This window comes from Micropterus dolomieu, linkage group LG16 (assembly GCF_021292245.1).
Source record: "Micropterus dolomieu isolate WLL.071019.BEF.003 ecotype Adirondacks linkage group LG16, ASM2129224v1, whole genome shotgun sequence".
NCBI classification, from domain to species: domain Eukaryota; kingdom Metazoa; phylum Chordata; class Actinopteri; order Centrarchiformes; family Centrarchidae; genus Micropterus; species Micropterus dolomieu.
This window is the reverse complement of record NC_060165.1, coordinates 281,393-291,877: the sequence shown is the minus strand read 5'-3', so window position 1 is coordinate 291,877 and position 10,485 is coordinate 281,393. Positions and strand designations below refer to the sequence as shown.

The 10,485-nt window shown below is 45.6% G+C and overlaps 2 protein-coding genes across 9 annotated transcripts in view; one reads left to right on the top strand and one right to left on the bottom strand.

Moving 5' to 3' along the window:
- The window catches only part of LOC123984881 (pleckstrin homology domain-containing family A member 5-like), a 92,513-nt gene that overhangs the window by 50,477 nt on the left and 31,551 nt on the right, over positions 1-10,485 (bottom strand). The gene's annotated exons all lie outside the window — the stretch shown is intronic.
- LOC123984884 (fukutin-like) lies at positions 2,129-4,097 on the top strand. Its single transcript, XM_046072108.1, has 5 exons — positions 2,129-2,359; positions 3,386-3,442; positions 3,550-3,750; positions 3,869-4,019; positions 4,054-4,097. Exons 1-5 carry the CDS (start codon positions 2,258-2,260, stop codon positions 4,080-4,082), a joined length of 540 nt encoding a protein of 179 aa, XP_045928064.1. The 5' UTR covers positions 2,129-2,257; the 3' UTR covers positions 4,083-4,097.

Here is a 10,485-nt window from a genome sequence, read left to right as displayed (position 1 = left end):
CATCTGACCAACATCAGAGCCCCTGAACTGACCAACATCAGACCAACATCAGAGCCCCTGAACTGACCAACATCAGACCAACATCAGAGCCCCTGAACAGACCAACATCAGACCAACATCAGAGCCCCTGAACAGACCAACATCAGACCAACATCAGAGCCCCTGAACAGACCAACATCAGACCAACATCAGAGCCCCTGAACTGACCAACATCAGAGCCCCTAAACTGACCAACATCAGAGCCCCTAAACTGACCAACATCAGAGCCCCTGAACTGACCAACATCAGAGCCCCTGAACTGACCAACATCAGAGCCCCTGAACTGACCAACATCAGAGCCCCTGAACTGACCAACATCAGAGCCCCTGAACTGACCAACATCAGAGCCCCTGAACAGACCAACATCAGACCAACATCAGAGCCCCTGAACAGACCAACATCAGACCAACATCAGAGCCCCTGAACAGACCAACATCAGACCAACATCAGAGCCCCTGAACAGACCAACATCAGAGCCCCTGAACAGACCAACATCAGAGCCCCTGAACAGACCAACATCAGAGCCCCTAAACTGACCAACATCAGAGCCCCTAAACTGACCAACATCAGAGCCCCTGAACTGACCAACATCAGACCAACATCAGAGCCCCTGAACTGACCAACATCAGGGCCCCTAAACTGACCAACATCAGGGCCCCTAAACTGACCAACATCAGGGCCCCTGAACTGACCAACATCAGACCAACATCAGGGCCCCTGAACTGACCAACATCAGATCAACATCATCACCCGTCTGATAGTTCAGATGTTTAATTGGGGTGACGATGGCGCAATGATTGAATAAAGTTAAAGGTGGGACCAAAATAATCCCACGTTCTTCTATAGTTGGGGACCCCTGGGGGTCACTGATCTGTGATCTTCCTTTAGTGGTAGAAATGAAGGGAACAGCTTTTCGGTACGCTGCTGATGTAAAACCGAACGACGGAAGAAGACGGAGAATCACCATCGGCTTTTATTTTGAATGACTGCACAGGAAGCAGCTCATCAGATCCAACCGACATTTTAACTCGATTCATTTATAATTTATATTTGAGTTCCTGGTTCAGTTCAGTGACTCAATAAAAATGAGACTGTAGAACAGCATTATTAATGTTGGCAGGGCTGCAGGGTGCAGACATGCAGCACACCACTTAGATTTACACACACGCACACACTGTGTACGTGTGTGTGTGTGTGTGTGTATAATCAGCTGCAACAACTGTGTAAACACAGCAGTGTTATAAAGGCAGGAAAATGCAGTGCGCTTGCGTCCACAGCAGGGGGTTCAAGGCACCCCGCTTCTGTTGGTTAGAGCGACCAACGATTAGAGCTGCAGCAGCTCTGAAGCACTGCTGCACCTCAACAGAACTCTTAAAAAATAAAGCAGACAAAGTTTAAATCTTCTGAAAGAACTGAAATTAATTAGTAATGAACTTTGCATCAGTAAGCCTCCTGACGGCCGCCGGGATCGATCTGGGTCACATGATGGAGGATGCACGCAAATGAGAAGAATAAAATATGTAAAAGAATAATAAAACATATGTACAATATGTCTCTTGTTTAAATTACAGTTTAGGATGTGCAAAACATTTTACAATATTTAGGTTGATTTATTTTCACAGATATAAAAATGTGTTGGTGAGATTTAAAAAAAAACCCAAAAGTTTATAGTTATAGAATAACTACTAATTATGAGACGTACGTAATTTTATATAAACTAAAGACACTTATTTTCCTATTCATTTTATTCTGTTACAAAACAGCATGGCAGTATTTTAGTGTGATTAACATTAACATTTATATTTTTCACGCTTTTATCCAAATGTACTTTGTAATTATTAATTAATTGTAAGTCGCTTTGGATAAAAGCGTCAGCTAAATGAATAAATGTAATTAATTTATTATTTATTCTGTCTCACAGACGTTATTTATTTGTTCCTCGCCCTGTTTGGGTCAAACGTTGGTTTAATTATCTTTATCTTATTATTATTAGCTTGTTTTTGATTTCAGCAAAACGTCAAGGAAAAAAAGAAAGAACAAAAGCTTCGCTGCGGGCTTTTATTGTGAAGGTCCCGGCAGGAAGCGCTGGTCCTTTTAAAGATGGCGGCTGTCCGTGAGGCCGCGCGCGGCTCCGTGTTCTTCGCGCCGTCGCCCGGTGTTGTCGCCGTTAGTCCCGAGCAGAGAGCGTCCGTTTAGACGTCATGCGCAGTGTTCCCGGATGCCTCGCGTGAACCGGACGGCCGTGTTGTTGCTGCTGATCCTCAGCAGCTCCGTGTTCCTGTTGTTCCAGCTCTACTACTACCGGAAGTACGTCAGCAAGGTGAGACGCCGTGTTCTGCTAATCAGGTGACCAGTAACAAGGAAGAATCAATAAACCAGACCCCACCAGGTCCCGGACCAGGGGCGTTTCCAGCCCGCCCCCCCCATAAAGTATCAGTTAGTGACCTCATCAGCCGTCTCATGTCCTCGCCATGCTGTCTGCTTTTTCCGTAAACCATCGAGCCACATTTTCATCTCGTGTCAGCACATTTAACAGTGACAATGTTAACGTTGAATTCAGTGAGGAACGCCGGGAGCGCCTGAGTTTCTGCTCAGTCTCTCCCACAGATCCGAGCGCTCTGACATTTGCAGAATAATATTTTGAGAAAGAAGTCGTAATATTACCAGAATGAAATCGTTATCTGATAGCAGCTGTGTGTTGCCCTGCGTTACTGCTCTGCTGACACGGTCGGACCTCCGATCTGTCAATTCCCGCTAGCTAAAGAGAGGTGCTACAGGCGTGGTCTCTGTCGGGCGCGCCGTCAGACGGTGATCGTCAGCAATATAAAAAACTCATCGTCAGAATGCGCTGCCCCTGAAATCTTAAATAAAGATGGCCTAATAAAGTATTTCAGCTCCCCTCTGCTTCACATGGAGCTTTATCTGATACGTGGTGGTCAGAAGACGTTACACCTTTAAGAGAGAACACACGAGGTAGACCGGGCAGCATGTATCGTCACAACACCTCCTTAGAGCCGTCTGGGAATGTAGCTGCTGGAGGAGACGAGCCCAGACCTGAGCCTGAGTCTGTGGTCCTGAGCAGCCCTGGAGCTGTGAGCGATGAGCGCTCGCTGTCTCTGTAAACACAGGCAGGCTGGGTCACGTTACATGAACTTCAAACAAAATGATACCGCTCGGTTCGTTGGAGTCACGTGATGGTCATAACTCCACCGATCAGGAGGCTGAACCAGGAAGGAATGAATGTCACGACGCGGCGGCTGTTAGCGTAGCATTTTATCACCTTTACTTTTTAAAATAATGTCACCAGAGTTTAGTCTTCATTTCCCAACATGCCTTTCTCCTGCAGCCTGGCCCTCACATCCTGAGCCGGACAGGTCACCTGACCGCCAGTGACCTCCAATGGGTGAGTCAGCGCTAATGTTAGCCTCTCTGTTAGCATCTCTAACCTCAGCAGTGATGTGGACGCGTCCGTCGTGTGTGTCACCATAGTAAGCGCTCTGGTTTCTGCAGCAAACCGTGAAGAGGTTTCTGGGGTTGGCTCAGCGCTACGGGCTGCCACTGTTCCTTGCCGACACGGCCGCACTGACGCTACTCTCCCAGGATGCTTTGCGGCAGCGCGACAGGCTGGTGCGTGAGCCGCACTGCAGCTTCCTGTGCACCGGACGTCCAGTCACGTCCTTCGCCCTGTACGCCAACCTGTGGAAGTATGACGTGAGTGTCCATTGGTGGTTTATTTGACCCTGCTGCTGTTATTCTATTGGTAAAATAATATAACGTGTTTGGATGTGAAACCGCCTCTTTACAGTAAAATGTTGTTTTTGGTCGTCAGCCTGGCTTCCTATTGGCTACTGAGCAGAAGGGCTTCGAGCTGCTGGAGCTGCGAGGAGACGACCCGCGACTGGCCAGTCTGGAGACCCTATCAGGAGAGGAGATCCCCCTGCACCTCCTGCTTCGCCTCAACGGTTACATCATCCAGGTGGGCGGGGCCACAAACACCTAGAAACCACATGGTGAACCAGAAACACCTCGAGACCACATGGTAGACCAGAAACATCTCTGGATTCACCTGTTTCAATGGCTGAACTCCAGGAACCTCTCTTACATATGCCGAATAATAAAGCCCCTGGGCCAGATGGTTTTCCCGCTGAACTCTATAAAGAATTCTGGGAAATACTTGCGCCCACATTCTATAGGATGGTTATGCAAATTAGGGGTACTTGCATGTTGCCTCCAACAATGAATTCTGCTAATATCAGCCTGCTCCTTAAACCAGACAAAGACCCCACACTCCCACCCAGTTATCGCCCAATATCACTTATTAACGCAGATCTTAAAATCATCTGCAAAACCCTAGCAAGAAGGCTAGAGAAGGTCACTCCTGGTATAATACACTCTGACCAAACAGGATTTATTAAGGGTAGGCACTCCACCAACAATACACGCAGGCTACTTAACGTAATAGACTATGCCACTATTCATAACCTGGAAACTATAGTTGTTTCTTTAGATGCAGAGAAAGCATTTGACAGAGTAAATTGGAAATTTCTATTTGCTACTTTATATCAATTTGGATTTGGAAACTCTTTCATAGATTGGATTAAAATACAGTTCCCCAAGAGCTTCTGTCAAAACAAATGATCATACTTCTCCATGCTTTAGTCTCCAGAGGGGTACCAGGCAGGGTTGCCCACTCTCTCCCTCGCTATTTGCTATTTTTATAGAACCGCTAGCAGCTGCGATCAGACAAAATAATAATATTAAAGGAATTCAAACAGAAAATATACACCACAAGATAAGCCTTTATGCAGATGATGTATTACTTTTCCTCCTAAACTCACAAACTTCTCTTTCTGAGACAATCACACTTATAGATAAATTCTCATCCATCTCGGACTACTCCATTAACTGGAGTAAATCCATAGTTTTACCTGTAAAGTGTGATTTCCAGAGTATATCTACCACACCGCTAAAGTCTGGGAATATTAAATATCTGGGTGTCAATATTTCCTCCAGGCTGTCAGAACTGACATGGCTAAACTACACGCTACTTTACTTAAATCTATAGAGGATGACCTTGTACGGTGGACATCATTACCTATATCACTCAGGGGAAGATTCTCCACCATAAAAATGATGGTCCTATTTAAACTTATTTACCTGTTTTCAATGTTACCCACCAAACCCTCTGCTGTCTGCTGTTTAAATCACTGGACTCAAGCATCTCAAAAGTTTTGTGGAAAAATAAACCCCCACGAATCAGCCTAAAAACTATGCAAAAAGCAAAAGACTGTGGTGGTTTAGAACTGCCAAATTTTTATCATTACTTCCTGTCCAATAGACTACAATATATCTCAAAATGGATCAATCAGAGCCCCCTTGCCCACTCATGGATGGACATAGAACAAACCTTCTGTAATGAAATTAAAATTTCCGATATGCCATTCATCAGTTCCAGCATCAAACGTCATACCTGCTTTAAAAGCATTAACATAAGCACTTCCTTGGCAGCTTGGTGGGAACTTCTCAAAATATCTGGGTCTTCACCTATCCCATGCAGATTGACCCCAATCTGGAATAATCCTGACATCCTGCAAAATAAGAAAACACTAAATTCCCCACTGTGGTATGACAAAGGGATAAGACATCTAGAGCATGTAATGCAAGGCAGTAACTTTATCCCATTCCAGGATCTAGTGGCACAATATGGAATTAGCCATAATAGATTTCTGGAATTTCAACAGTTTAAATCCATAATTCAGGCTAGATTTAAGGATAACATAATGGACTTAGATTTACCTCCAATGATAACAGACTTCTTAAACTCTCGCCTCCAAAACTGTTATCAAAAGTATACATGTTACTGTTAAAAACTATCAGAAAACTATCCTCATGAACTGGAAGGCCAAAAAGAATATAAGTATCCCCCAATATCGGAATCACCTTATAGATCACATTAGCATGGAGAAAATGTCTGCTGTAAAAAAAAAAACAAATTGACACAATTCCAATCTCTCTGGTCCCCCTTGATCAACTTTATCACTTAATGGGGGTGGGTGTGTACTGCCTTGCTGGTCAGGGTCCCGTACGGCCGGTAGGTGTGTCTGGGGGTGGGTTGATTCTTAGATGCATTGCGGTGCGGGCACATCTTGATGCATTATACTTTTTCCCTGGGCAGGGTCTCTGGATGGCTGCTGGGCGTTTAGTTTGTGCATTGGAGTCCGGTGGAGGCATCTCCTCGTTGGCTTGGAGGGACCTGTTTGCATCCCTGTTTTGCATCGTTGGCCTCGGATCCGTGCCTCCCCATTTCTCCGGCCAGTCGGCCAGTTGTTGGACCCCTCTGGATACTGAGGTATATAGTTATTTTTCGGGATGTGCAGTGTGGGTGCGGGGCAGGGCTGTGCTCCGGTTTGTTCTGTGTTTGTGCCTGGAGTTCTCGGCCCTTGACGGGTGGGTGGGTTGTTGGTGGCCTGCAGCTGAGCTAGTTGATTTTGCCTCGTTGCTGGTTTGGCTGGTGTTGCATGGCGACGGGGGGCGTGCTGGGCATGGGGGATGTCGGCTGGCGCCAGCGGCCTTAGTTTTTTCCGACGGTTGGGGGGATGGCGGACTTTTATTGGCGGGTGCACAGTGACCTGTGCGGCGCGTTTGCTGCCGGGCTGGGACTTGCTGCTGGTGTTTCTCTCCACTGGCATCCGCTGTCGTGTTGTTCCGTTTGCTCTCTCTCGTTTGCCCGACCTCGCACAGGGGATTCGTGGGGGGCTGCTGGGCATGGGTGTCGCCGTGCTCGCGCAGTGTGCGCGTTGGGCTCGTCACTTGTGCATTGGTGTTGATGATTGCGTGGCATTTAGGCATTTTGGTTGTTTGCTGCGCGGCGGTGGGGTGCTTGATGGGGGGGAGCACTGGTCTATGTTGTGTGCGCGCCACGGTCGGTCCGGGCGCTGCTCTTCCACGGGTTACGCTTTTTGCGTCCCGTCGGCATTACGTTGTCAACTGGCATTTGGGTCGGGGTCTTCTGCGTTTGCATCGCAGTGCATCTGGGAGTCTTTTTGTATTTTTTTTATTTTTTTTTTAATTTGATTTATTCTTTTTCTTTCTCCCACCCCTATTGGCTACTGGGGTTCTAGCCTGCCTGTTACAGTCGTGGCGTCCCACTCTCACTAACAACTACATTCTTTAACAGGCTTATGCGCACACACATGTACACACACACACATACAGACACATTCACCCACACAGACACACACAGACACACACAGACACTAACAAACTTAGGTTGTCCCTGGTAGAATTATTCCTGATGCTTTTCTTTCATTTACTTATTTAAATTAATTATTATCCCAGCTCTCGTGGCTGTGCTGTGTTGCTTATTTAGTGTGTGTGACTGTTTCTTGTTTTCATTGTTCTCTTAGTTGTCTTAATATGTCAGCTGTTTATTGCTGCTGTTCGGCTGGTTGTCTTTTACTATTATTATTATTTTTACTGTTTGTTTTTGTTTGTGTTGTTGTGTTTTTCTCCTCCCCAAGCCCCCCTCTCTGTTCTATTGCAGGTTTCGTTGCTTTCTGCAATTGGTGTTTCCCACAGCTTTTCCCTGTTGTCCCCACCCTCCATCCCCCTTCTCTTGCAGGTGTTGTCCTTTCTCTGTGCTGTCTGTTTGTGCACCCCCATCCCCGTGTCTGCCCCCCTGTCCGGCCCGGTGACAAATCAATACATAATTAAATAAATAATAAAACAGACAAAGGAGTATTTTAATACTCTCTTGTTAAAGTAAAATCTGTCTGGCACAATATGGTATCCAGGTCATTATACTCTATACCAGGCTGCTGGGCAGGACAGGTTTAAAAAAATAAAAAATAAAAAATAAAAAAATAAAGGTGGGAGGACCCAAATGCAGGACACGTATCAGGCAAGTACAGTTCAGAAATTTATTTATGAGCAAAAGGCTAGCTCACTTACAGGCAGAGTGGCTGAGCTGAGGGTTTCCAAAAATAGTCCAAACAAAACGAGCCGATCCAACAGAACAGGTAATCCAACAGAAATCCAAAATCCACAGAAAAGAGCAGCGCGAATGACCAGGCAGAATTACATCAAATGACACGAGACTGAGACAAAGCAACAGCAAGCTACACAGGAAACAGACTAACCAGTACTAAAGGCACAGAGTAGACTACAAAACTAATAATACAGATAGACTACAACATAACAGGGAAACAGACTGAAACAAGAAACACAGAACAGACTGACATCAAGCCACAGACAGAGCAGACAAGAATAACTACACAGAACAGGCAGAAAACAGAGCAAACATAATCAAATAATTAACAAGGGAGGCAGAGATCAGTACTAGTACTGGGTAGACAGGCAGACTTGTGACATTACCCCCCTCCAAAGAACGTCCCTTGATGTTCCAAAACAAACCAGAACAAAATCATCAGTTCACAAAAAAAGCTTCAACACACCAAGTCCAAGCTGACCCAGGGTGGGTGGAGAGAAGTCAGAAGGAGGGTCAAAAAACAAGGCAGTCCAGGGAGCAGACAGGGGGCAGGACGGGGGAGCTCAGGCGGGCTGAGGGCTGGACAGGGGGAGCCAAAAAGTTCAGGGAGGATGACCCAGAGGTCACCCAACAGGTAGAGTAGGGCAGTGGGACAGAACATTTCAGGGGGATGACAAGGAGGATGACCCAACAGGCAGATCGGGGGAACTTGGCAGGTCCAGAGGTCTGCCCAATAGGCCGAACAGGGCAAGGGAGCGGAACAGTTTGGGGGATGACCCGGAGGTCGACCCAACAGGCACAGCAGATCAGGAGGTTGACTGGGCGGCCAACAGAGAGGGCAGAAACCCTCTGACACAATGTCTTTCGGGAAACCGGGCAGGTGGCGAGCGAATACAGAGTCTCTCGGGAGGCCGGGCTGGAGGTCTAGCTGGAGGTTGGCGTAGGAGGCTTGGGCCCTCAGGAGGCAGAGCCGGACTGATGGCTGGCAGCGAAGCAGCACCACAGGGAACCAGAGACAGAGCTACTGGCTGAGGACCGGTGGCGGGGTAGTGGACATCGTAGTTGACGTCCACTACCCTCCACTCCCCTGGCCTACTACAGGATGGTGGCCAGGGGAGTCACAGTCCCAGAGTTTTTGGCTGGAGGGTCTTAATTCTGTTTTAAATTTTTAAAGCACCCCATTCACTTATTCAGTTTATGGTCACTTTCTTAACACTTGGACATGGACTTGCCCAATACGGGGGGCGTAATCGATTTTCGCTGTTCTAGCTGTTTTCCGTCCAAACAGCGGCCCTTTGTGTCAACAGAGACTGTCTGGCGGTGAGGTCTTTATCGGCCGCTGCTGGCGACCCGTAGGAGCTACACAGACATGCAGCCCTGTAGGATGCTCTGTTCTCAAGCTGTGGCCTGTAAAGCATGGGAGTGCTTTTGGTCATATATATTGACTGTTTTCATGAATACGTCAATGTTTTGGAAGCTTTATGTTATTTGGAACGTGATTGTATGGAGAGAAATAATGTTTTGAAGATAACTCCCAATAAAAGTGAACATATAAACAGTAAATATGGCCAAAACATGGACATTCGCCTTGTATATTTTTGAAAGATTGTGTAATAACTGTTGTATATCAGTTTCTTTTCATCAAATTTACAGTTACAGTTGTATTCTAGATGGATTAGAAGATATTCAGGTGCATTATAATCTTATGATGGTTTTGATGGTTTATTGCATTAAAATATAGCTTTTTTTTCCAGGCGAGGATGAAAATATCATATTTTTTCTGTATTTCATCTCCATGTAGTCTGTAATGGTAAAATAAATATGTTAATGTACAATGGATTTATATTCCTCAGCTTCTGACCTTTCAAAGGAGAATTATGCATCTAGGCCTAATGGTTGAGGAGATATTACTGATTTATTTTGGGTATGTTATTTTAGTCGTTTTTCCTGGAAATAGGTGCCAGAGTTCATATGACCATAAAGCATTTTAAATGTTAAAAACATCATGGTGTGGCGGGGTCATAAAAGTTTTAGAACCAGGTGTTCAAACTGAACACTGTCACTTCTGATAAACACAATCTGAATGTCACTTTATAAGCATAAATATATAATTGAAATATATTCTGCACTAACTGAAAGATCTTTTACAGCAGCAGCACTTGACCAGATATGATTAGACAACACTTTGCTTTAAGATGTTTTATTACAGAAAGTGTATGAAACCAATGACAAACAAACAAAAATGTCATACATATGCCCCCTCAAGGACCCCTGGGGTCCATGGCGTGAGAGCCACTGCACAACACTAACTGACAACAACTTTGTCACCTGACGACTCCTGCAGGTCTCCAAACCATGTTTTGTTAAGAAAACACAAGCGAGGACACAGGAAATTATGCAAAACCCTGCGTGAAACAGGAGTAGTATATTTTATATAGTTTATATTTTTATAGTTTAAA

Excerpts from the sequence above, each read along its gene's own strand:
- LOC123984884 (XM_046072108.1), top strand. The coding sequence starts at position 2,258 with ATGCCTCGCGTGAACCGGACGGCCGTGTTGTTGCTGCTGATCCTCAGC. Across the intron at positions 2,360-3,385 it reads ACCGGAAGTACGTCAGCAAG|CCTGGCCCTCACATCCTGAG; the intron begins GTGAGACGCCGT and ends TTTCTCCTGCAG. Across the intron at positions 3,443-3,549 it reads CCGCCAGTGACCTCCAATGG|CAAACCGTGAAGAGGTTTCT; the intron begins GTGAGTCAGCGC and ends TGGTTTCTGCAG.